The 27,981-nt window shown below is 44.3% G+C and overlaps 1 protein-coding gene across 2 annotated transcripts in view; it reads right to left on the bottom strand.

The window, feature by feature from the left end:
• The window catches only part of SUFU (SUFU negative regulator of hedgehog signaling), a 91,092-nt gene that overhangs the window by 31,906 nt on the left and 31,205 nt on the right, over nucleotides 1-27,981 (bottom strand). The window contains exons 4-8 of one of the 2 annotated variants that reach the window (XM_048310938.1): nucleotides 13,963-14,105; nucleotides 11,571-11,656; nucleotides 9,451-9,523; nucleotides 4,706-4,862; nucleotides 3,090-3,201 (exon numbers count right to left, since the gene is read on the bottom strand). In XM_048310938.1, coding sequence (XP_048166895.1) covers nucleotides 3,090-3,201; nucleotides 4,706-4,862; nucleotides 9,451-9,523; nucleotides 11,571-11,656; nucleotides 13,963-14,105 — 571 coding nt within the window. The remainder of the gene's footprint in view (nucleotides 1-3,089; nucleotides 3,202-4,705; nucleotides 4,863-9,450; nucleotides 9,524-11,570; nucleotides 11,657-13,962; nucleotides 14,106-27,981) is intronic. The other variant, XM_048310939.1, reaches the window with a different exon arrangement.

The raw sequence follows: 27,981 nt of genomic DNA on the forward strand, positions 1-27,981 counted from the left end.
AGGATAAAAGAAAGGGAAGAAAGCTACTACGAAAGCAGTTGGTGGTTGCAAATCCATGATAAATAAACAGCACATTCCTCTTCTGCACAAAGCCCTTAGAGTCTGTGTCAGACTTTAACATCCTAATGTCAGTTGGGTGCAAATTTGACAGCCTGGGGTTCTGCAGTGCTCTCTGTGTCAAGCATATTTGAAACAATTTGCCATGCCCCAACAGAGCACTTCTGTCAAGTTCCTAAAGAACTTCTAATGCACCAGTTATTCACAGGACCCTTGCAAAGAACCACGGGTTTGATATTTTATGATCTGGTGTGTACAGTGCAGGATATGATTACACACAAGCCTGCTTCCCATCAGCCAGCACCTCGTAATCATTAACATATTTATCTTTGTGGTGCCTCAAGAAGATGACATTGTTATTAGTCCCATTTTATAGATTCAGAACTGAAGCTCAATAGCTAAATGACTTGCCTTTGATTACACAAGATTTACAGCAAAGGACAGACCTGAATCCCAGCCCTACCAGGCTCAAGCAGTGCAAGCAAGGATCACACCAGAAGAACTAGATCTATGTACAGAATTGTCCTTCATCTCAGGTGCTCAGAAGTCCTATGAAACAGTTATATCTGCACGGGGTTTGTGCCTTTTGTGTCTCAGCCTTTACCCCTGCAGGTACCTGGAGGGACATGGAACATGGATGTAGATACATTACTGCATGCAAAAGCTGAGCTCCTAAGTTACATTCCTGTGCAGCAGCTGGAGATGAAAGTCTCCATATCATACTCTTGTACTTATTTCACATTGAGCAACTTTGCTCAAATGCATGAGACATGCTGAGACAGTGCATTAAGGAAGGCAGAGGCATAACAAGATCTTCCTCTTCTGCTTCATCTATACCACACTGTTCTGGAAAATGTGTTGACTGATCAGTTTTAGCCACAGTAAGGGTAATCATCAGGTCTGATTTAAGTACTAATTAGCCAGAGGTTTTAAGTAAACACTGCTTTCCAGCACAAACCACCCCTTTTGGTATGGTCAATGCATTGAACAAGTCCCATTGTATCTGCTACATGGAGAGGAGAAGCAATTGCACAAGGAGAAGACCTTTCCCAAACTCCTCTTAAAGCAGCCAGTAAGATGGAGGAAGAAAGAACTAGGACACACTGCTGTCTTAAGCTGAGATCTCCCCTATCCCTCCAATAGTACCACCACAGTAACACAGCTGATAGCTGTCTTTCCTTAACTGAAATGCTTATGGAGAACCAGGCTACCTAGCAGTTTCCCCAGTGGTAACCACAGACCTCAGAGAAATGTATTGACCTCCTAGGAGGCAAACACTGGGAACCTGCCATTCCTACCACTCAGGCTTCAGGCAGGGTGGGTGTGCAGCTGCTGCAGGTAAGAGAGATTTGCAACAAAGAGCACTGTCACAGATACGAGGCTCTGAATTTGACCTGCCTTCCTCTGTCTCAGAACAGTTAAAAACCCAGGTAAATATTTGTGTGCTTCATCTTAGACCTCTGCTAACCTTTCACCACTCTGAATCAAGCGTCTCTTTGTTTATCTCACCCTGAGTAACGTAAAGCTCTCTTATCTAAGCAACAACTGCCTCCCAGCATTAAGGCTTACCCATCAGCTGCCTCCTTGACCTGATGTGCACCCAAAATGTTTCTGGTCACCCCCAACCACTGCGGACTCAGAGCTTACACTGGGCATGCAGATGCATGCAGGAGCCCAGCATCTGTGAGAAATCCTGCCCAGTACTTTTGAGCTCTCCAAGGCTAGGTGTGATTTGTGCAAATCACATGGTGTAATTTTATATTCTTTTCAGTGGGGCCAGTGGGACCAACCAATGGTCCAATGTAACCAACCTGCAGGCAGAGAAATACTACTCAAAACCTGAGTCAGATCAGAATTTGGCTCCATGTAATTACTATATCGCAAAAGTAAGATTATTCCTAAAGCAATAATAAAGTCACTTGAGATTTTTTAATATAAGCACCTATATCTCATATTACATACTAGTAAAAAGCATCAGCAATTGACACGTAATGCTTCCCCCAAAGGCAACTCATCAACATTCATATATCAGGCAAATCAGAAGTCACCCACAAAATGGAATAAGAAAGGACAACAACAAGAAATATTTTTCTCATGCAATGTTTGAATCAAGAATGAAACAGGAATTGAAACAGAGCAGGGTGCTGTCCCTGCTGGCACTACAGGGAAGCACTGTTTTCATGATGATCTTTACTCTTGAGAGCAGAAGGCACAAATGTTCATCAGAGACTAAGAAACCAAAGGAAATACCAAGATGAAAGAGTGCAGCAAAGATGCATGTCTTTCTGTATCATTCAGACGAAAACATTAAAATTGATGGGAAGACACTGAACTAGCACCTGAAGTCTAAGAGGGGAAGGGGAGAAACCCAGAAAGACAGAAGTGCAGATACTACAGATGGCTTGAAACCACAGGTAATTTCCTATACATTCACTTAAGTCAAAAGTTACAAGAGGTATCTACAGGCCCACCTAGTCCCACTTAAATCACCTGTTAGACTACTGCTATTAGAGACCCAGGTGTTACTGGCATGTAATTACTGACAGAACCCACCTGTTTAAGCAAGGCAAGATCAAAGTCACTTAAAAAGAAAAAAAAAATCAACATTTTAACCAAAAGGTTTGTAATTATGACCTTGAAAACAAAATACTCAGGAAAAATTATCAGCAGTCACCTATGCCACCTAGCTCTGGACACCACAGCACCTTTCAGCACAGTACTTTTTGTAGAGATCAGTCCAGTCTGAATTAAAACACTGTAGAGCATGAACAGCAGGTTCTACAGAACAGTCAGAGCCACTCTGCATTACCAAGGTTTGTCCAAAACACCTCTGAAGAGCTGCCCTCCTGAGCACTAGTCCATCAATCCAACCTGAACAATTCTTCTCCCTCTATCTTTGCACATTGCAAGTATTCACTGCCAGCTTCCTCTCCCCTTGCCAAGTCTTTCCCCACCCAGCTTTAGCTTTTTTTTCCATGCTGAGCTCTTTAACCTTCCTCTTCCACCATCTGAATGTGCAGGGTGAAACTCACGGTGCTCGGTCGAGGTTCAACCCATTCTGTCTTTGTGCATTGATTGGAGGTATCACAGGTTTGCTGTTAATCTCAAGCCCTCTCCGCAAAGTCTCCCTGATTTGCTCTGTATCTGCAAAGAGAATTTTTTTAACATGATTTAGAATCCCCAGAAATAACACAGACACAAGAAGATATCAGGTGTGTTTCATCTAAACTCTTCCCCTTCAGAAAGAAGTGGAAATATGTTACAGGGTAACACTTTACTGCACTTCCTTAGAAGTTATTTCACTTTATAATGTCAGCCTGCATTCCCTTGTTTGGGCTTCATTGTTATGGCAGGCAAGGAGAGCTGAAATCTTTGGTACTGAGTCCTCCTGATGAAGAAATTCTGAGTAGTTTTGTAAATTTTCATAAATGAGGTGTTTGTTGGTTCTGTAACTCTCATAGAACCTCCTGACACTTCCAAGCCTTTGTACTGGAAATAATTTTTCCCATTAGGCATAACAGGAATTTGTTCCTTTAACAAACGAATGTATGAAGGCTTCCAAGTTTTTTTGCAATTGGCTTTGGAAATCTGTTGATTAATTTACAACAAGATTCACAAAGGAAGGGATTTTTATGCAGGGCAACCTTTAGCCTCAAGCTCATATCTGAAAATAAGCTGCAAATTATGCAGTTCAGATGCAGTCTTTTTACTTCTGCCTTTTTCTGAAATGTCTACTGGCCAAATACTTTCAATAGGAAGCTTTCCTGCCTTTCTTAGAAGTTTCCTCATCTTTTTATGAGAAATGTGAGAATTAGGTAGAGAACAAAACCCACAAATTATTTCAAAATCTTTTGAAGGATATACAGATTTCATCACGTATACCTCTCTTGGGCTTTTCATTTCAGGGCTAAGGCAAAACACCATTTTTAGATCCAGTACAGTTAAAAATATTTGCAGGGAAGCCATAAGAAACACTGTATGCATTTAACTAATTTTTACCATGGATTTAAGAACAAGTAACATGCCATTCCCGTAGAAACCATTGTTAATTCCAGGAAATCTCAAGCCCTCAAATTTTATGTTTCTTCACCCATTTGAAAGGCAATATGCATTATTTCAAGCCTGTGTAATGACTATGACATCTGTACCCTGAGAAGGCATCTCACTGCGAAGGGGAACTCCATGATTTTTTATTTCTTCTTTCCAGAGTTCCGTATTTGCATGAATTCCTTGAGTTCAGCTGCAGCAATGTGCAGCATCAGTCCAACTTGCCTCCCAAGAAGGGACAGTGTTAATAAGGAAACACAGCCTGGGAAAATACAATTGCTTCACCTTGCACATGTTTACAGTCCTGGTTTCAGCAAGTGCTCAGTTTAACTTTGTGGATTCAAATTACAATTTGCCTAAAAACTGAAAGAAACATTTAGACAAAACAATGCCGAGATCTCTTTTCCTCCCTCCTGCCTTCCTCAAACAGGCCACACCAAAATCCATTTTGCTCCCCTGAGACACTCCGAGTCTCCCAATGGCTGTGGTGTTTGTCATGTGGTGTTTGTCATGAAGATGCTACATGACTCAGTGCATTGCCCAGACCCACCAGAACAGAAGCAGAAAGGCCATGACAGCGACTTGGCCCAGGACCTCTTACCTTTCCCGGAGAGCCGCCGAGGCTGGGTCCCAATGCAAATGCTCCTGCTGTCTTCATCATCCTCTGGTGGCCGGCTCAGGTCATCCCAGGCACATTTGGCACTCACTCCACTCAGGTTTGAGCCATCTGTCTCAATCCCTTTGTCGACTCTCTCCTGCTTGAAAAGATCCAAAACACCAAGACTTTTTTTGGGCGTGGCTTGAGCCTGAATTGGAACCCACCACGGTGCAGTCCAACCTTCAGCAGCTCCTCCAGATCCCCCTTTACGGACAATTTCTACTCTCTGGCCCCCATGCTTTGCTGTGTCAGCAAACAGCAACTGCACGTTGAGCCAAATCAGGGAGCCACTCTGAACTAAACAAACCTTTTCCATAGCAGGTTGGTCTGAAAACCCACCCTGTCCCCACTGCTTCACTACATGGCCCTGGCAGGCACAAAGCAGGGAGAGAGAAAGGTGGAAATCAATGGCCTGGGGTGTGCAGGGTTGCTCCTTTCAGTGTTAACGGATTTACACCAGCTTGAAGTATTTAAGACACAAAGCACAAGCTCGGCAGTCAATCAATGTCAATGATAACAATCCCCTGAATAACTAAAGCTCTCTTTCCAACCTTACTAAGGAGTCCCACAATGAAAACAGCTCATGGAGAGACTCATCACTCAAAAGAGTTCTTCATTTGCGAACAGCCCAGAGAATCCCCGCTTTCCAATACGCTGGGGTGTCCCATAAAGGACAAAAACGCAAGTTTGGACGTGCAAGGAGACACAGGTCTGTTCCCAATGTCAAAGCTTTTGCATAGCTTTCTCTATTGGCAAATAAACAAACTCCCTCCCTTGCAAGCTGGACTTTCCAAGCACGTAACCAGTGCTTGGGTCTCAGAAGGTGTCACACACCAATCATAAGCAGCTGGATGCTCTCAGACACTAAGCATTTTCTCAAGGACATGTGCATCTGTTGCCAGCAAGACTGGCCTAAGCTACAGCAAAAACTTCCACAGGAAGTTCCACCTGCTTGGGCACGGGCATCAGTCTGAATTTCCACCTGTGACCCACAAGGGGGTAATGTTGAGCTGAACAAACTCGGGGCTGCACTACACCGAGGAAGGGCTCTTACTGCTGGCACCTCTTGCCTGGCACCAAACCAGTCGGGCTCGCTTCCCCCTTTTCTGAAGGGGTGTTGCCTCTGGTACTGCTCAGTGGCATCAGTAAGGTCTGCACCTCTCTGCATACATCTGGGTCACCTCAAAACGCAGGCAGTCCCAAGAAACTTCGAAGATTTGAGGAGAGAGCCGAGTGGTGTTATACACAACGGGAGAGGATCTCTGCACTTAACACATGTTAAGTACCCTCTGGTTTAACATTGCTGCTGAAGACGAGAGACTGTGCGAACATTTTGATCTTTGCAAAATCTGTCCCCAAGAAACAGTTACCAGAATAAACCTACATTCATCCCTCCCCTTGCCCAGCTGTGCACGCTGCACCCTGGGAAGAGAATTGCCTGTTCTTGTGACCATTCAAGAGAGGATTTGAGCAGCTCAAAGATAAGCACAAGCATTCAGGGTGGGGTTGCACAGCGGTTTAAATTGATGTAATTTGCAGTGACTGCAGTCCCACCCTCCTCCATGTGCTCCTACCCCTTCCCTTGAGCCAACTCCTTTTTTTTTTTATCTGGATCACCTCCCAAAACCCACTCTTTGGCCCAAAAGTTGAGGCAGGAGTCTGTGGCTGAGGGCAGGACCAGAGCAGTCTTGACTTAGACTTAAGCATTCAAGAGACAGCCTTTCTTCTGTCTCTTTCTCTTTGTTAGGATCTTCCTCCAGCGTCAGGGGAAACTGGCTTCTTGAAAACATAATAGGAAAATCTGAGAAATAATAAATCTGCTGAGATTTTCTTTTGTTTTATCCTAAACATAAAATTAGTTGTGTCACCCAGAAATAGAAGCTGTGGAAAAAGAAATAAAAATACATCCGTTCCTACATAGGCAGACAATGCTCTAAGTGAGATTTAGCACGTGGCTCCTTTGGGAGCCCTCCACGGTGCTCTGTGAGGACCCAAATCAACTGGCATGGGGAGGTGTAACTTGTCAGCGAAGTTATTTTTTATCCCAGTCATTGGGGAAGCATGGGAGAGCCACCAAACCTGCTCTTGAGCAGGGAGAAGAGGCCAGAGGGCTGTGAGGCTCTGGTGGGACCTGCTCCCCCATCCCTGCAGCCAGGGCCCCACTCCCAGCCAGGCCCTGTGGACAGAGTGCACAGCTTCGGGGAGCGGGAAAGGACTCTCATCTGCAGCTCAGCTGGCTTGCAGAGCACTTCCTCAGGGGAAGAAGTGCTGCTTTGTTGGCATCCCTTGGAGATCAAGGGGAGCTGATGGAAACGAGCTGGCTTAAGGCAGCCTAATTTGCATGCCTGTTTCATAACGTTTACAAGTATTGATGTTAAAGGGGGAAAAGTCCAAAAAACCCCAACCAGTGTAGACTCATCGCTCTGGCAATGCACAGTTCTACCCCACCTTTAGCCAGCAAGGATTTGCCTGGACTGAGGGGCTCTTTTTCTTCCCTTGAAAGGGCAGCTTGAACAGGAGGTTGGAGGAACCCAGGGCAAAGGAGGTTCAGCTCTTTCCTTCTTTAAAGAAAGGATGTTTCTGTCCCATTTTCCTCTCAGCATGTGGGAGGGATGCTCTGAGGCTCTTATAAGTCATTGATCCCTTTTTAAACGAGCCAGAGCACTGCAGTGTGACCCGCAGAGCAGCAACCACAACTCAGGAAATTCAAATCAGCTTTATTCTCTTCTGAGATATCTGCTAAACAGAAGCAAAGCACTGAGAATCAGCACAGAGCTGGGGACCGACAGGGATTGTTTGACAGTGCTGCCAGGGAAATCTGAATGGCCTACAGGGAAGCCTGGCTGAACAGAGAACAACCAGCGTTGCCACAGCGTTAATTGCCGACATCCTGGGATGACATCTTAGTTGGGATCCATTCTCAGCAACTCCGAACAGAAAGTACAGCTGCTGCTGCCAGGGCTGGGTTTAGGCCTCAACCAATTCCCACAAGAGACAATGCAGCCTCCAAACAAGCTCTGCCTGCTTCCCAGGCAGACAACATGCTTGCTGGCTCCCAGGAAAGTTGTCCAGTTTCTCTGCCTGTTCCCTCCCTCCCCTCCACCTCTCTTCCACTGCTGCCTTTCTGGTTTCACACACCCTGTACCAACACCAAGTAAAGGACACTTTATCCTTTCCCCACTAATAAGAGCAAGAGGCACATGACAGGGCTGAAGCCAGCCTGGCACAGCCTTGCTCTCTGTGCTCAGCAGAGGCTCTTTGTGGGACTCAGGGCGGGTTTTGCTCTATGAATCCCTGGAGGCTGCAACAGCAGAGCAGGAGGAAGGTGCACACACACACCTGCCCATACACACTTCTGCAAGGGCAAGAGAGAACAGAAACAGGAATGTGTTCAATGTGAGGAAGTCCGGAAGGACCACAGACGTAGCAGCTTTCAGCAGCAGGACACACTGGTGAGGCAGAGGTACTCTTTTATTTGCCTTAACTTGCCTTGGCTGACTCAGATTCCAGTAAGCTGAGCTATTTTTCATTTACAGTAAATTGAAGAAAACCCTGTTATCATTAGGAATCACCAGTGTGCAGACAACAGAAACACCTCCAGGAGGGGAGAGGGCAAAGTTCTAGAAATCCTAAAAACTTTATGGGACTTTCAGTTGTATTAGCTCCCACACTGTAGAACATTTGTGGAACATTTTTTTGTGTTTCTCAGACTGGGGTTATTTTGGATGAACAAATCCTTAAAACCAGTAAAAGTAGAATTTGGTTTTGTTCTTAAGCTTTCAAAGTAAAAGATGCTGTGAGGCAACTGAGAGTAATCAGATGCAGACATGCAGACCATAAGCAAATGCTTGTACAAAACATGCACATTTGCACGTGCCCTACCAGGCTGAGCCTTAAGTTCTCTGTTAAAGGCAAATACTCAGTGATTCACTGAAACACAGCCAGCACCACACTGGATTTGCTGGGGACCCATGTACTCCAGCACTGCTGAAGGGATTGCAGAACTGTCTCCCAAAGGCATGGATCAGAAGAAGTCCATAGTACAGTAACCTCTTCCATAGAGGTCCTATTCTTATCTTTAAATTTCAGAAATTAAATTGAACTCTGGAGAAGGTTTAGTGTATCTTCCTACACAGATTACTAATAACTGCATGTGATACTTTTGGGTTCCCATCATTTCTCAGTCCACACTAACTACTTGGCCTCAAGTGATATCCTTGACAGGAATGAGCTACACCGTCACATTTGCTGTGAAAAAATAGTACTTAGTTGCTTTTGAGCTTTCTGCATGTTATATCTCCTTATGCTTCCATATAAAAGAAAGGAGGAATTCCCTGGTGTGCCATTTCTAAATCTTGTATTGTTCCATGTCTTTCATCTTTTTTTTTTCCTCCTTTCTAAAACAGCCAGTCTAAATTTTACCAATTTGTCTCATATAGGAGATTCTGTTTTCCTGGTCTCCCTTCTCTATCTTTCTTCCTAGAGCTGCCATTCACCTGGGGCTGGACATGTACCCTCTTGAACCACCTCTAAGAGGGCAAAGAGTTTCTAAGACTTTTCCAGGATTATTACAAACATTAAGAAGATCCAAGCACCTTTACAGAAAATATTAGAACTATTGTATAACATGAAACCAATTTTCCTTGGCTACTACAAGAGACATGACATTTTATAAACTAAAGACATACTTGCAGATGTGGGTCAATCTCAAATATGGTCTCTCCTCTTCGCATGTCTGTTATCAACCAGGGGCCTCCAGCTCTACAAAGAAAGACAGGTAATGAACCAAACAAACCCTTTAGTTAGAACTCCCCAGCAGGGTCCTCAGAGTGGACCTGTACTGTAAGAAAGCACAAGATAAGGGTTTAAAATAAGCCTAGAAACCCCTCTATGCTGTGTATACATTCCATAGCATGCATTTGCTCTTTATATTTTCCAAATAAATAAATAGTAAAAGCCCTCCATGACCTAGCAGTTAATCTGCTCAGTGTCTGGCACCACCCAGACATGCAGAGCAGTCAGGACTGACACAGGCTGTTATCCCCTGTGCAGGCCCCCTTGCTCACACAAGACTGAGATGGGTTTTAATCTTACAGGAAACAAACTGGGACTGAGAAGTCCAGTGTAGCCTGCGTCTAAGAAAGATGGGCAAGGCATAGAGTCAAGATTTATTCCTCTATTACATATCTAAGAACAGAGCAGGGTCCCAGTGGGACTGCACTTTTTGCCAAGATTGGCAGTCATGTTCAGTACCACAAAGAGCTTAATTGCTCTGATAAATACTATCACAGCAGACATTTTGCTCAGTTGGTACTTAATGGCCAAGCACTCAGATGGTTCAGGGAAATCTTTGTTGTCATTAGCAATAAAAGTTGGAAGGCTCAAGGTGTTTCCCAACAAAGGTGATAGAAAACAGATTACTGTGAAGATGAAATACTCAGAGACTTCACTTTGGGTCACAGTGCAGCCAGACTGCAGAAGTCAGCCTTAGATGGTGCTTTTCATTTGAAGTAAAAACTGAAGTCTTTTGGAACTGCCATAAAAAAAATCATTTTTTTCATGAGATACTTTGTTATTGCAGTCAAAAGCCCCCTCCTCTGGCCTAGTCTGTGTTAGTCTCCTGAAACACTTAAGAGTGGAAGCAAAAAAAGTTAATATTTTACAGGTTTTCAGATGCATGGATAGCCACTCTTTTTTTCACATCACTTTGGAAGCTGTGAATTATTAACTGCAGAGGTGTGACCTGCCACAGTTCCTCACTGGGATGCAAGAGACTTTTACCCTGATTCCACATCAATGGCTTAGTAGTTTGCAGCTTTGCCTTCAAATCATGAACATTTGGGTTTCCTTGGAAAGGTGCTTATACCACAGCACAAAAGCCAAAAACCAACATGAGAATAGACTGAGGAAAGAAGTGCTGTATCTGCACTGACTTAGAGGAACCAAGGGAGCTGCAGGCAGTGTTTATTGTCTCAGGGACCCAAAAACAGCTGGACAAATTCACTCTACTCCAGAGCATGTGCATGAACTATCTGCACTTGTGTCTAAAAGGGAAAAGTTCAAGTTAAAGAAGTCCAGCTCTTCCAAATAATCAATCAGTTCAAGGCTATTGTGACACTAGAGTGTACTATTCTTCCCAGAAACAAATATTCAGAACTATTTTGCTTATAAAAGTAAGTCTTTTGAGTTAAAATCACATGGCAATAACTTCCACTGAATTTAAAAATGTTTAAACAAAATACCTGCAAGCCAAAAAAGATTTAGCTGCACCCTGGCAGCAAAGAAAGCATCAACATATCAGTTAACATTTAAAACCCATCTCTTCCTCAACCCAACATCATCCTTGTTATTTCTCCCATGGCAAAACGATGAACTTCACTTTCACAAACGCTCCTCCTGCTGGCAAACTGGCCCACCAAGAGTAGGCTCAATTTGAGAGTGACTTTCTCACTTTCAGACAGCTTTGTAAGCCAGACCCTCTCTCCTTTCTTTCTTTGAACTAAACAGCGAGGTCACCAGTAACAGTTATCCCAGGAAGAACCAATGAGAAAACCCTGCAGGCATGAGAGGAAGGAAATTAAGCTTTCAAGACCTCATTCTCTTTCACCCTGAACATGTGGCCTTCCACATGCATTAATTTGCCATCTAAGTGGCTGTGCGTGAGAACAGATTTGCAGTGAATTCCCATCTCTTGCTACAGCACAGATTAAATAAGTTCCAACAGCAAGTTAAAGATTGTTAATAAAAATAAACAACTGAATTGTTCTCTATGGAAATGCTCTCCTATATGAGTTATATGACCACTTACACCGGGACAGTCCGAAGCAGTTCCAAGATCCCTTGACCATTCCACTGCTGAGCTGCATGCAGTTCCTCAGTGCAAACCCCAACAATCTGGAAAAAATAACACCAAAGATACTAAACTGGGTGGGAACCATGCAAGAACTATGGAGAAAATGTGCCACGTGGTACAGTGCAGATACAGAGAAGCACCATTTCTTTAATCTAACTAGATGAGCCTGGGACAACAGTGGGATCCTCCTGCAAGACCTTGTGCTCTCTCTCTCTCTCCACTTACAGTGTGAAGCACCCTGGTCAAGTAAGATTTCATCTTGTACAGAGAGTGTGAATTTAACTATGAGGAGGGTCTGGTGGCAAATCAGGGTTTATACACTAGTCTACCCTGACTTTTCAATCAAGTCCACACAGACAGGACTGAGCAAGACAGGTTAGGGTCTGAGCACATACAAACACTGCTCTGTCAGCTGACTGCTAGGGGCAAATGCAATACTGCACAAGCAATCTCAACCAGGCAAGCGACTTGCTGCCACAAGGGATTGCTTTGGTGCTCATAAAATCCTTGACCAACTCAGCTTGCTGACTGGTTACATCTTACCCAGCACCATAAAGTAAAGCTGCTTACACACCACATAATCCACTTGTCAGTGCAGGCAACTGCAGACTTCTGCCTTCTTGTACAAGGCAGGATGTGTTTGCTTTTCAGGATAGGAGCTGCCGCACTGAGCAATACCAGATGTCTCTCTAACAGCAGCTGAGATCAGCTGCTTCAAATGAAGGGGTGAAACACCCTTCAGCTGATAGTGGAAGGCAGTTTCTTCCTGCTGTGTCAACCACTGGCTTGTGCCTTCGAGCACAATGATTCACTCTAAGATGAAAAATAATTTTAGCCATGGCCTTCTATTTTCTTCCTCAATACTCTTAAGTCTTTTCCAACAGCACTGAAATTTTGGTCAAAATCTGTTCAACTGATGTTTTATCAGAAAAGAGGAAAACTGAAAACTAAGTTCTGAAGAGCAGCAAGCAGAAGTGAAGGATGTGCCTCTGCTGCAAGCACATATATGCACTGATAGACAACTGCGTGGAAAACCCTCATGTCAGCACGTACCCAGTTCTGCACACCCTACCTCTCCTGCCCCTTGCAGAGCTCACTTTCTCAGGACCCAGCCCTTGGAGGTGCACTTCATCCCCACCCATCTTCCAGGCTTCCTCCATCAACAGCCTGAATCATCCTTGCTTCAGGACACCCCTCCCTGGGCCTTCACTCACTAATTACATACAAACAGCAAGACTCTAAACAGGAAATTATTTTGTGTTCCTTCTTTGCTTTTTGTAATCATTTATCCTCATGGGTCAAAATAAATCCGTAACAACAAGCATCAAACAAGGCGAAAAACCAAGTCAGCTGTATGTGTTGTGGAAGATTAGAGGCCAAGGGCCTCAGGATGCAGCAAGTTGACTGTTCTTTGATTCAGGACAGCTGGGCACTAAGGAAGAGATGAGGACTAATGCAGTACTAGCTGGAGAGTCAGCCAGGAATTACCCTGCTTAGCTTGGCTCTTTGTCTCTCCTTCCATGTCCCACAACTCACCTTGCACTAATTAATTCCACACCCACCTCGTTTTTGTTGATAAAACACAGACATTTAGGCACCTCAGAAAAGTCTCTGCCCTTGCACAGCAGTTGCCTTGTGCAGGTTTGTGGTAACAGAACTTCCTTTTACATGTTACAACTACAGTCAAAGACAAACGGGAGCAACTAGAAGCTTAAATTGCAAAATACAGACACTTGCATTTTCCCACAGGATGGAAGATTTTCCACGGAGCATGGAGAAATCAGCAGCTGGCATAAACTATGCCAGCTCTTCCACTAAGGTTATTAGCCAAATATGCAATTTTAAAATATCCAAAGCAGCCCATAACTAAGAGGCATCGCTGAGAAGGACTTTGGGAAAGCAAGCAAACCTGTTTGGCCACAGAAGCTCCCCACATTGAAGAGCAGAGTTAAATCACAAGGGATATTTTTAATGTTTCTTTTGCAAAGCAAACCCAAACCTTTCCTAAACAGTAGATCAATACAGGAAAACTCAGCCTCTAAATGATCTTTTTGTGAGTGCTGCAAGCTACATTTCTGCCGTTAAGAACTGCTAAAACAGCTCCAAGTCCTGCTCCAAACTCTTCTCTTCCTGGCATTCAAACCAGTGGATCACTTACTGATATTACCATAGAATTAATTTTAATTTGTCTTTACATTAACTTTTAAAAGTGTTTCTCTCAACGTTTTTTCCTATGCTCATGTTTGAAATTGAAGACAGGATAATCTGAGTTACACAGCTAAATGCAATGTTAGCTGCACTCCATGCCCAGGAGGTGGCAGTCGGACCCACTGTGGCTGGGCCGTACCTGTAGGAAAGTAACGACCCCAAAAGGAGTCTGCACCGGCTGCATCTGCGGGTCTTCTGTCAGTAACATGTGCTGGATTCGAGATTCGCTGTTGTCCAAAGGGCTGTGCCACGACACATGGTCACCGCTGCAAAAGGTGTTTTCTGCAAGGACAAGAAGCAAGAAATATTTAGTCTGTGAAGTCTGCTAGAACATTCCTTCTGTTGGCAGCTGCTCCTGACTGCTGCCAGGCAGGGACCTCCAGCCTGGACCGGGACAGTCACTGGTCACTGTTCACAGTGACTGCCCCTGGCCAGCTCTGCTGAGCCTCTGAGCCACCTGAAGCAGGAATGGAGTCTCATTGAGTCATCTGAATTCAAGCACTGATTTCAAAATTGCCCTCTCTTGAGTCCTGTGGCAAAAACCACTATCCTACTTTGATACTAAGCCCAACACAGGAATACCAACAAATAAAATTAGCCTGTTTCTCATTTACTATTAGTCTCCTTTTGTGGGAGGGCACAGAAAGTCAGTAGGCCATACTGAGTGCCCATTGCCACAGCAATTCACACACTAATTTGCCAAAGAGAAAATACCCTGAAATTTGAATTAAACATGAATACTACCCTGCTTTATCAAATAAAAATTCTGCTGCCCAACTTGTGATAGCGTAAGTCAAAATCACTGTCTCTCCCAGTTGTCTGGGCGGATCTGGTGAAGAATTATAATTAATATGTTTCTTCTTTCCCAAACAATGAGAAAGCCAGTAGGCTATAAATTTCATTCTATGTCAGAATAGACTGCATCAAAACAAGGCAGGCATTCCTTTCTTTTCCTCCCCTCCTACTTAGAAAGACAAAACCCCCAGATAATCCCATGTTCCACAGCTAGTGCATGCCAGAAGGCACACCAGAACCCATCTGTCTGATGCTCCCCCATCGCAGGAAAGGCTAATGCTTGCTTTCTGAGCAAACTAGAAGTAAAACAACCAGCCATGACCATGTTCACAGCAATTAAAGCACGCTCCATTTGCATGCAGTTCCTGGAGCATGTGTGGTAATGCTGCCTGGCTGACCGCCTTTATCTTAGGTCCTGTGCTTGTCCAAGCAGAGCTTTACTGCACATACAAATAAACAACCTGGAATCCACATTCTGCCCTCTGAGATAGGTGTAGTGCCCCAGGGATGAACTGAGGACTACCTGCCTGCTTCCAAAGTCAGTCACGGGCCCAGCACCCCTCTCCTTGACCAAGCTCATCCATGAAGGCAGTCTGGGCTAGTGTCCTCACTGTGGTCTCTCCCAAGGCCACACTTAGAACACAGCAGGAAAGGAGGCCGTGCCCACTGGAGGAGGACTAGGAATTCCACTGCAGACTGAAAAACGTTAGTGGTTACTTGAGTTGCTGTCTGTCAAGACTGGAGCATCTCCCATGCTACAGGAGCAGGATCCAATTCAGAGAGGTGGTCCTGGATATCTTCACCTAACCTTCCCATGTCACCTTCCAAACACACCGTAACAGGACACCTCTTAAATATCTACAGGGCTAAGAGATGAACATGGCAGCTTCTGCAACAGCAAGAGGAAAACTTTTTCAATTGCTAGTAATTACAGCTTATTCCCAGTCACATTATCCAACAACACTGAGGAATTGGGTGCTTGCACACCTGATTGCAACCACTGTACATCAGGACCACCATGATAGCGAGCACGGACTCATGCAAGGGCAGCAAGGGCAGCAAGGGCAGGACGCTTCGAGGGAACCCTCAGCAGCAGGCAGGTAAACTAATGAGAGTTCCCTCGGAGTTGCTGTGGTTAAAAATACTTGCAGTCCTCCCTTGCTGGCCCGCTCCTGGTGTGATGTTGGGCAACTCGGAGCGTCTCCACTGGGTGTCCCCATTGGTGTGGGTTTGAACATTTATTATACGTTTTTTCAGATGAATTTCCTGGACAGCTCATTTGATTAAGAATTAAAATAAACTCTAAATACCATAAGGAACTTAGCCTGAAAAACGAGGCATGTAACAGAAGTGCTGTGATAAGTAAGGGAATGTTTTCCTTAGTTAAAATTAGGAAAGAAAGAAAACATAGTGAATGCAAGTTGCTTCAAAGAGTTTATCGTTATGTACACTAAATTACACGCTTCCAGCTCTGTGACTGAAAGGACTGGTTCAGATATTACTTTACTTTCAGAGTTGAGGAAATATAAGCAGACAAATGAAAAATGATTTGTTTTTTTAGTATCAAAATGTGGTTAAAGAAACGGCACTTAGAATGTTGGTAGGGATATCTTGTGATATTTTCCAAGTTAGACAAAATGTGGCTGATTAATTTTTTTAAAATGATAAAAGCCTCTCAGTCACAGTTTTCAGGAATGAAACAAAGCCACAAAGAGCTTATTCTTGGGCCCTGTCTTTATACCACAACATTTTGCCCATCAAATGCTCACACAATTCTATGCTGATCGATCGCTGCGTTTCACTGTTGGTGCTGCTTCTCCTGGGAAAGCCCGGCCCATTTAGAGCAGGTTTTCAAATGCAAATGTCTCTGCTGGAAACCCACCTGTTTATGTCCATGTGAACACTGGACACTTACAAAATCTCCCTCACCCTTGCATACACACGAACACTACAAAATTCACACTGACTACTCAATTAAATCACACAAAAAATTTTCTGCAAATAACACGAAGCCAAATTAAAACCTGTGGGAGTTCAAGAAATTTGCAATTACACCCTGAAACCCAGCTTTCCACTTGCTGCATTGTCACCCATGTGGGATAGAAGACTAGCTCTTGTACAGAGACCATTGCAGCACTGAGAACAGCCTGAATTACATGACTTGTAGCCACAGAAACTAAGAAATTACTGAAACAAAGGACTAGATAACCACTTTCTATTGCCTTATGCTGCAAAGAGGGAGAGTATCCTCCCTTCCCACCTTTCACACTCATGTTTGCAAAACAGGACAGGGACGAGAACACCACAACTGGATAAGCCTCGTTTCCTTAGGTGACCACAGCAAAACCAAGAGACATCAGAAAAAGTTCCAGGACATGACCAGGGAATTGTCAAATCCATAGGACAGGTGGCAAAGCACAGAAATGTTCTAGCCACCAACAGGAGAAATGAAAAGCAAATATGTTAAAAAGTTAAATCCAAATTATTTTAGCCTATGGATAAATCAGCAAATCCTCAAGAGTAAACTAAGGCTCTGATACTGCACACAAGCTAACTGCTGCTGAATACTTCTGCCTCGTGGTAAACCTGAGGTGATTACATGTTCCCTCCACGACAGGATGAGCTAAGGTACCCAATCTGCCCCAGGATGAATTCATACCCTTCAGCAGTTACCATGGGAACATGGGATATGTTGTAAATACCTTGCTCAGGGTATCCTCTGGGACTCTTGCACCCTTCCTGCTTGGAAGGGGCACCAACTAACAAGCCTTAAACTTAACACAGCAAGGTGACTCATACTCACAATTTTGAAACTGGTTCTTTTCCTGCAAGTTTGTGTTTTAACAAAAAACACTGACTTTTCTTTCTTTCTGTTGGGGAATGCTGATTCCATGAAATCCAACTGCTTCATAGGGAGGTATTGATTTCATAAGAACTCAACAAGGAAATCATTAAAACATTTCAATTCAAACTTAGTATTTTAGTTCATAATTTGTAATAGCAAATCTGAAGCCTTTCTCTAGCTTTACAAAAATGAAAAGTCTCTAAATCTGCCATAGACCAGCTCTTGTACTATTCTATTATGCAAAAGCAGCAGTTATACCAGACCACTCTGTTAAGCCACCCATATTTTGAAGTCTTTAAAACGTCATTATCAATTTTCTTTTACAGCTCACATAAAGCAGGTGAGGTTCCTTCATGCAGCAACAGTCATAATTCAGCTGCACAATCTCTCCTAACTTTACTATCCAACTGCTCTATAATAAGAACTGGGGAAATAACTCAGAGGGAACCATTCCACTGTAGACTAGTAAATTTTCTTTGTCTGACTTTGCTCATGTATTTTCTTGGAGTGCATTCTCCTTCCCTCCTTTAATTTGACTAAATACAGCTGATGCCTAAAGAAATAAAACCAAGTAATATTCTTGGCCTCAGGATGTTTTATAAACAGTATAATGCATGCAATCTACGCTCAAGTGGTGTTACCTAGCTCTAGAGAGAAACACAGATTACTTCCCACTGTATTTTCAATTTCTTTTTTAAACCTGCCAGCTTTCCATATATGGGATCCTGCTAGGAGTCTTTACTCCCTTAATTGCCACAGAGAATAAATTGAAGAGGACAGCAAACTTAGAGGAGTACTAGGAGCTGAGAGAGAGCTCCATCCTAAAGGCAGCCCCAGGCTGAAAGTGAGTCAGGGAACATCTCCAGTGATGGCTGCCCTGCACCCAGGTGAACACTCTTTGGGCATCTGGGAGTCGAATATCTTCTCTCGAATGTGCATTGGCAACTTAAGGAGGAAAACAAAGAGCTGATGCTGTTCCACCAGTAAGGAGACAGCAAGGCAACTTGAAGCCTTTCTCCTGTCCATGCACGGCTTGGCACACAGTCCCCAGCCTGTCTGCCTCCACGGCAGTTCAAACTGCACCACCCTGGTTCATCCAGAGGCCAGAAACTTGCCCCTTCTGACATGGTTATGCCATGTAATTCTTGAGATAAATTTTAAAATTAGAAGAACAGATTTGCAGCCTGACCATTCCTCTGTACCTCTTCTAAGACACCTCCTCCTTCCAAATGCCAGCTAAAATCAGCAACAGAGGGGTTAAACTGTGCTGAGTAATCAGCCAGATAAATCCACCTGGACAGTGTGTTACAGGTTAGAAGCTGATACTGCATAGAGTGGGGGAAGCCCTAAGTACACTAACTACTACATGTGCTTGGTTTTGGGAAACAGCCGCTCTAGACTCATATCCTTCAAGAGCATGTTTCTGTTCCTCCTGTTTCTGGGGAAAGCCAGGCCATCATTACATGGTCACTTTATTAGGGGGCATGTGCAAGATGATGTTGAAAGAAACAGTCCTGCTTGTCCCCTGCAAAAGCAGGGCTATCTGGATCACCTCCTCGGAGCAGTGATGTGGCTTAGCTATGCTAGTACAATGCTTGGCAATTCTCTGCTACCTTGCTCTAAAAAAAAAAAAGAAAAATCCAACAAAAAACCTCCCAAACAAACAAACAAACAACATCAACAAAATAAGAAAATTTGCATCAGCGTGTGGCACTGGGGATGCTGCACACAAAGCAGATGACCACGTCCCTCACACGAGCCAGACTTATATTATCTGCATCACTCAGCAGTGTGAAAACTGGCTGCTCTAAGGGCAACAAACCTGCATTTTGTACTCGACTCAGAGATCTCAGCTAAACTGCAGGCAGCGAGTCACAGATGTCAGCCTGCGTAACTCAGAGAAACTGTGTATTTGAGGGCAAAGAAGGATTTTAACTCCATGACTTATGGGTGCAGGAATGTTAAAAAGGCCCCCAGTGAGTTCCTGACCAGCATGACAGTGATGCAGCCAGACATTTAAATTGAATGCAGCTTATCCAATACTTACAGAAACAACATAATTTATTGCATTGCCATTACCCCATGCATGGTCTGTATAATTTATTATATAAATGCATTTTCTCCAACACATTTTTAATATTCAGTCTGGCTTTGTTAAAAAAAGTAATCTGGCAATCTGTCACAAGTAAGATTTGATGCTGTTTTTCAGTACCATTTTGCAGACCGAACAGCTAGAATTAATTGAGAGAAACTAAAGGCAAACACAGAGTCCAACGCTGAAATGTAATAGCTATATTTTTCACCAGACCAACTTAATATATTTCTAACTAGCTCAATAATAAATATAAGCATGCATGCAAAGATGTTAGCTATAAAAAATTGATACAAAAGCTAAAGATCAAAGTTGTGTCTAAATACCTCAAAGTAATACTGTTATTGTAACTCATTATATATATGCAAACTTTTTAAAAACAGGGTATAAAGAAAAAGACTTTATTCAGACTCATTTGCCAGACATGTTAAACTAAAATAATTAATGCTAAATTCAGTCTCAAGCTTAGTTTCCTAACATACAAAGAACTGCACACATGGATTGGTAAAGGGAAAAAACAATTGGAATGTAATCTGTGGGGCCCACTGGCAGTTAGTTTATAATTTTGTTTTCAAGTCAAGATGAATGTGTTTTAAGAATATACAAGGAATTAGCAGAATCCAAGCTGTGATATATTTGCATTGTGTTTTAAAAATGCTTTTCCTCTCTGTTTTTCTTTTTCAGTTCAGTTTTGCTGCCCCTTATCTCCTGCCTCGGAAACAGGAACTGCCCCAGCCCTCGCACTCCAAAGAGGTGCAAATTCACACAATGCTGCTGCCTGCTGCAGACATGCGGCATAGAGAAGATCCCTTAGGAAGAATTAAATCCCAGAAATACAATTAAACAATAGCTCCACTGCAGGGATTCAAATTGGGCTTTTAAAAACAAGGGGCCTAGGCAAAAGGTTCTTTAAAAAAAATAGCAGGGAAAAAACCAGATTATCAATACTGTAAGGACTGCTTGACCTCTGAGGTTTAAAGACAGTTTCAGAAAGCAGAGAAGCATGATGCAGATGATCTTAAAAAAATTGCTCTGCTGGTTGAAAAAATACAAAATTGATTACTGCACAGCTCCAGGGTGTTAAGTCTGGAAAATAAACAAGCCTCTCAAAAGAGCCCAATCAATTTATGCACATACATATAAACTTATTTTATGACTTATTCTTTGGACTGAAAGCCCAAATGAAGAGCCTCCCACACCTTCCCAGGGTACATCACCTTGAAGGACAAGGTGATTCCTCACTTGTCCATGTCGTGCTTAGAGCTGTCACTACTATTGGCAGTGGGATGATGGAAAATGTCTCACTGTACTGCAGCTTCCACGGATGGAGTTGCAAATACTGCTTTTCTTATCACAAAGTAGATCCCAGGCATGCAGATGCCTTCTGCAACATCGCAGAGTGCAGTATTTTAGGAAAAAAGAAAAAAAAAGTTTAAATGCTACTGTACCATAACCAATTCGGTTTTGAGCCTCCTCTACCCCTTCTTGTTTTCCAAGACATTTCTTTCCATCCCTTACAGATCTGCATATCTGGCATTCTCATTCTCCCTGCCCAATGCTATGTGTGTATACAATTTCAACGACTGCAAACTCTGGGAATTTCTCACGCAGGCTCCCAGCAAGTGACTCTGGTGCCCAGGGCACACTCCCACCCTCTGTGAGTGGTGGGCCCCCTGTCCTCTCCCTGACTCTGTAGAGCCTGCTCCACCAGCCACCTCCTCCCACACTTCCTCTCCTCCCCACAACTTCATTCAGCTCCTCCACTCTGCCCCCCTCAGCCTTCTGCAGCCCTTGCAATCAGCAGAAGCAGGAGCTGGCACATTCATCGTGCTTGGCATCCCCTTTGTATAAGCACTGCCCAGGGCAGGTTGCATCTCCCACCTTGCTTTTGCAACAGCACAGTTCTCACCCATCTACAGATTTATCTGCATTGCTCCCTCCTCCAGAAAGGGAAAGCTGGAGGAAGGCATGGCAGCATGAAAGGACTTAGCTGGTGTTGTTGAGTATGGCAGAAAAAGAAAATGAACACAGCTGTGAGTTGCTCCTTCTCAGTCCCACAGAAGTTTGCTGCTCCCAGCTCTTGCTCCTCTACACCCCATCACTCAGACCCATTGCCCTTGGGGTGCTGCAGGGTTGGGCTGCTTTCACCTCCTCCAATATTCCTTTTACTTTCTCCATCCTCCCATCCCAGCAACCATAAGGAAGCAGGAGTGATGCACTTGCCAAATTCTGAGCTCCAGGCCAGGCAAGAGACCCTTCCACCCCTGCCCAGTTGCACTGCCACCAGCTTTCTGCATCCTTCACCTGACGGAGATGCATTTTGCAGCACCCCTTTAAAGGGTGGTAGTTATGTCTTCAACAGTTTCAAAAAGGGAATAGCCTCAGGATGGGGTGGAGGCCCAGGAGCCAGAAAGGGTATTATAAAGCAGGATCTCCTGTCAGATAAGGACTCAACTCAAAACGGGTATTTCATGACAGCTTATTTACAGATCATGTGGCCCCACATGACCAATCTGAAGAGATACTTGCCTGTCATTTTAAAACCTTATTCCGTGTTCCAGCACAGGAAAGCTGGAATGTTTTACAGTTACCTGAATGTCTTCCAGCCAGGTGCAACTAGAACAAAGACCAGTACCCACAGCACTTGGCAACCTTTAAGTGTCCTCAGTGAGGGAAGAGAACTGCAGCAGGTGAGAAAAACTTTTTTCCTTGTTGTTGGACCTCCTACGTACTTGCACATGTGCAGGCCACTGAGAAGGGCAGATGCTTAGATGGACCCGTGAGCACCATAAGCCTGTACAGTCACTTGTGATCTTTCCCTAGATATGCACCTATAAGACATTTCTGTTGAAGAGCATTCAAGGAAATTGAAGGGGAAGCAAAGGCAGTATCTGCCTCTGAAGAATCCAAAGAACATGCAAACAGCTTCTTTCAATGGCTTTCACAGCACAGACGTCTGATAGACTGTTAGACTGCACTAAGGTATCTCTTTTAGCAAAAATTATTCAAGAAATGGCAAGAAAGGGGAGACGGTCTGTGAGAAAACATCCACAAAGTTATCACATCATAACCCCTTCAGAAAAGGATTCTAATTATCCAGGCGTTAGTTCTGGGGCTAGTAATGGACAAGAGGGCAGAGGTCTTCAAGAGAGCACTGTGTCATTTTTCTGATTACTTTCCCTTAAATTTTCAGGAATTTAAAACTTGCACAGGCCAAACTTCTGTTTTACTTTGGCAAAGCGGGAGGCCAAAGGGCAGGAAACAGAAGAACTCTGCATTCACACGCAATTGCATAAAGTAGTTACGCATTGAGCTCTACCAACCCATTACAGTACTGCAGGAGAAACACATTTATTCCCAGAGCTGTATTTATGGTTCAAATGCAAAATGGACAGCCTGTTTACAGGGCATCTTTTGAAACACCACCCCAAGTGTTCTGAGAAGACACCTTTAAGCCCCTAATTTTAAACCAAAAAGCAAGAGAGTCCACTTCCCTCAGGTTCTGGGCTGCCTGCAGCCTCTGAATATACTCTTCCAGTTTCTCTTTCCCACCAAGAACAAAACACTTCCCCTGCTGTGCCCATTTGCTGCCTCCTGGCCGAGCAGGCTGCTGCAAAGGATCTTTGCCTCTGTGGCTGTCAGAAGACGGTCTGTAATGAGCTCCGCACACTGCCACTCTCGCAGGCAGAGCGGGTTAGTCAGAAAGCACAGTTTGAGCAGCACTTGCTGCACAGATCTTCAATAGAAGTGTAAGAAGGTGGATATGTAACAGTGAACCCAACTTCCAGCTCTGCAGTTCATCTGCAGTTACTCTTCTCTGCGGTTTCATCTAACATGGGCTTGGCAGCTGTCAAGGGAAAATACAGTCCTTTTCAGAAGGCTGCTCAGCCCAAACTCTTCTCTGTGCATCCCAAACAATTGCACACAGGCAGTGAGAGAGGATGATGCTCTTGCAACTGCAGAACAATTCCTCTGTGTTGTCGCTTTCAGCTCCTCCATAGGAGGAGGCAATACTGTTCTCTGCAGAAGCTTTTAACTGCTAAATCAGCTGCTTCCGTTTCCCAGGAAAGGCTGGGTGGGACAAAGACCTCATATATGAGAGGCCAAAGGACCTCACACCAGCAGGAGGGGGAGTTTTCTGCCTTCCCTGCGCTGTTTCCTTTGTCCTGCATTCCTCCTTCAGTACAGGGGACAGAGCCTTTGTCTAAGGCCGGGCTGACCATGTGCAGCTTCTCCCCTGCTTCCTTATTCCAGGGTTAAGAGATATTCTTCCTCACAGAGCTTGCTGGTCTCCAGCATGTGGGCTCCTCATCACTCTCCTGCAGTGGGGAGGCTCTGGGCAGGATGGAGAAAAGGCTTCCTGCAGAGAGCTTGGCTCCCCTCCACTTCAGGCAGAAAACATCGGCCAGATCAGTCCTGATCTTGAACTGCAGCCACTCTGGATAAACACCTGCTAAGGGCCAGCATCCAGGCGTCCCTGGGCGTGGGGCCTGCTCGCTGTCCCTCTGCCACTTAGGCTGCTGCAGCAGCCCTGCACAGAGATGCATCACACAGCTTCCTCCAGGTCTCTGTGCCAGCTTCTTCCCTCCCTCTCCTAGTAGCAGCCCATGTGCAATATGAAGGCTAAAACAACTTGTGCATTTCTAAGTATAACGATGTATCAAAGTTACAAGTCTTGGTGCTGTGTCCATCCCTGACCCTTTCGGAGCAGCATCAGGGCACATGGACTGATGTAAAACAGAGAGAAGACAAATTTCCCACCCCCTTTTCTTTTTCCCTTTTTCTTTTTTTAAAAAAACCAACTGAATGAACTGTACTGAACAGCTGAAAAACAACAAGCCAAGTTCAGTTCCCAGGCAGGAACAGGACATCAGTTGACAGAATTAAAAGGGACAGCATCAGTTGAAATCTCGCCAACTCAAACTGGGCCTAAACCTACTTTATCTAAATTGCAGTAGCAGCTACAAACAAGCCTTCTCTTTCAGGCAGCACTGAGATCCCTCACTTACTGCCTGGAAATACTATGTAATCAGTAAAGCAGTCTAGGGGAAGACAGCTTTCCTTCTATTTCAACAAAGTCTTTTATAAGCAACAAAGGCTTTCTGTGCCTCTGCTCCTGGCACAAAGTCTCTCCATGCCTTAGTGTGAACCTATCCTTTGCGGCTGGAGAAGGTCAGAGACCTGTTTCCAGCCAAGAATTAGAAGTTGGAAAGACAACAGTGGCTTCCACAGCAAGGCACAGGAAGTAACCAGCCTGACCCATGAGTACAGACAAACTGCAGGAGAGGAAAAAAGCCCAAACTGCAGAAGATTAGGGAGGTAGAGAAGAAAAGGCTTTAATCTATATTATACAAGTAGCTTAGTCACAACATACAAGATAGACTTTTCATCCTCCAAGTAAAATGAGAGTACAGGTATCCTTGGAAACTCCTGGGTTTCCAGTCATGCTTTCCTACTGCTACACTTCTGACTGGGAGGAGCCTCATGCCCAGCCCTGCTTCACAGCACCAGTGCTAATAAAGCAAAAGGCAATGTCTCTCAGCAGTGGTGCTGGTCCCTTCTTCTCATGTTCCTGAGAAATTATCCTGCACTTTTCAAACCTGGCCAGAGGGCTGCAAAGGCTTTTCTATACCGCAGCTGAATTAAATGTGTGGGGAAGAGATTCTCTAGAGTTGCCCAAGGTCCCAGCAAGTCACAAACAAGGGCCAGAAAGATGCTACTCACTAAAAGCATGACAACCAGCAAAAATAATGGCCAGCTTATCCCATCAGTGGCTGATGAAGTGACAGTGCTCCAAGGCAAAGAGCAGGCCTGAGCGTGGCACTGGGGTGCCTCCAGTATTGCAAAGGGGCAATTCCACCCTTCCTGTTGTGAACAGGAAGAGAAGTGAAGTCAATATAACCAGACAAAATCTAAGGCCATGCAACTCCGCTTGTGCTGTCAAGAGGAACAGGCACACCACCCACGTGGTGGCATTCACAGCTGTGTCCCTGCTCTATGCCCTCTGCCAGTTTACCACCCACACCTGAAACCACTCTGATCAAGAGAGGACTCACAGAGAGGAAGGACAGGCCACCAGCTGCGTGCTAGTTCACAGCCTGGGAAGCCTCAGCCATGGCCAAGGCCACTGCAAAGCTGCTGTCTAAGGACTGGCAAGCCTGTGCCTCAGCACCCACCCACAAAACAGAGCTGGAGGTATCCCTGCCTCACAAGTGAGGATAAAAGCATCAGACTCTGGAGGTCCCAAAAATTACAGCCATACAAACTGACAAATAATATTAAGCTTTGCAAACCTGCAGAGGGGACCTGCAATAATTTAACCAAGGGAACCCAGATCTACAACAGGGAGTGAAAAGGGCCAGGTCTATCTCCAACCAACAGCTGCAATGCCTTTCAAAACAATTTACAAGAGTTACATCTGGCAATTCCGTCACCAACAACTTCAGCATTGCCATCCAGCTCCAGAGGAAGCCAGCTACAGGTTAGAGACCAAAGCACGAGCTTGACAGCTGCCTGTCGTGACCAGCTCTTCAGCCAACCACTCTGCACACCAGCAACCGGTTTGTTTTATCAGCCAGCACATCATTTGGTACCAGTCATAGCCCATACGTCCCAGCTAGAAGCTAGGGGATGTGACAAGGCTATCTTAGGAGATTGGGGGGAGGGATGGGAAGTACTGGGGAGGTAAGCTCACAGGCAGCAGTATGGGGAGAAGGGGATTTATTGCAGCAGTGCAGGACACAGTGCACAAAAACGCAAAGGACCAGGCTCGATCTGAGCTGCTGCTCACAGAACAGCTTGTTTTATGAGAAACATCTAAGAGGAATTAGGCTAAAATCCAACCAATTTCTCATGGACTGCTGAATAACTATCAGATGATGAGAGCTTTTGGCCATTACAAACTTGGGTTAAGTTGGAACCGGTGACTTAATGTTTCCATACCACTTTGCAGAATAAAGGCACGCAGCCCCTGCACACTTGGTGGAGTCCTGTTCACCTACAGCAATTTACTGTGCTACAATTTCAGCATTCACGCAGCAGAGTTCACTGCATAACAGGTTCTGTTGAATTGAAACTGATGTTGATTTATACTTCTTTGTAGAGCTAAAAAACACAGTTAATCTCCACACAATTTTAATCTACAATCCTGGAATACTAGAGAGGAGCCAGGGCCAGCTCTACACTGGAAATGGGTCAATATTACAAACAGATGATAGGAAAAAAAATATATATATTTTACAGAGCCATAGCAACCAGAAGAGACTAATAAATCGGCCTAGGGTTGGAAAAGAAAAGATAAGGGTACAGTCAGGGAAAAATGTATATGAATTACTGGCAGATTTTATTTGGCTTTAGTCATCCTCCTGGGAAGAAATAAAGAGCTTTACAAACAAGCCAGAGAAGCTTCATTTGTATTCAAGGAAGCAAGCAGTTTGTTTTAGGTTTAGAGTTTGGTTGCTTGTTTTGTTTTTTTCCTTTTTACACACAGAAATTGGCCTGTGTCAAGAATGTTTGAAAACATGTTGGCAAGCAAAGAGTCACTGAGGCTACTACACCGAAGCTTTCTGGACCCCAGGAGATGTGAAGATGAGGCCTGGTGGTTATGGTGGGACAGCAGGTGCCAAGGTATCTGCTGGCTAATGGCTGCAGGTTTGTGACCCCCATCAGACCCCCTAATCCCACTGAGCCCCACTTCCAGTGTAAAAGTTATAGTGCCCGTCAAACACAAAGAACCTCCATGACTCAGATGAAACTAACTTGATTCAGGTGAAAAGTGCTGAATAAGAAGAGTGCATCTACACCTTTTACAACTTCCATAATCACCCTTGTTTAAACAAAGGGTGAAACTACAGCATAGAGAGATGGCATAATGGCCCCAAACTGATGTACTGGGACATCATGCACATGGCAGGAATTGTGTGTGTGTCCTTCCTTAAACTAGAGACAAGCTGTCATAAAATAACTTCTACCTGAAGAAAGTATGACATGTTAGAAATTACAAAGGAAGGCTACATGTACCTCATTTTGGGCTTGCTTTTCAGCCTGGCTGCCAAAGGCTTGCGCAGCTGTACTGCCTTGGGCAATTCCATGCAGCAGAACCATCCTCCTTTCCAGGGGAGACTTTGGGAAACTGGGCCATGGACTTGAATCATGCCAGAGGACAGAAGCTCACAGATACTAAGTTCCTACAGGTTTCACAGAAATAACAGATATATTTTCTATCTTATCCTCTGAAAAGGGGATTCCTCACCATGACAGTGCAGAGATGTTTGTGGGGAAAAAAACACAAACCAAACCAGCTATAGTTAGTTTAGCCATTGTTTTGACATGTTGTTATCAACATGTATAACTTGTCATGTACCTACTGGAATTGGTTCTGTCCAATCCACTTTTCAGAAGTAGTAAGTCTTCTAAGGAATAATTCA

Source organism: Corvus hawaiiensis, chromosome 8 (genome assembly GCF_020740725.1).
Source record: "Corvus hawaiiensis isolate bCorHaw1 chromosome 8, bCorHaw1.pri.cur, whole genome shotgun sequence".
NCBI classification, from domain to species: domain Eukaryota; kingdom Metazoa; phylum Chordata; class Aves; order Passeriformes; family Corvidae; genus Corvus; species Corvus hawaiiensis.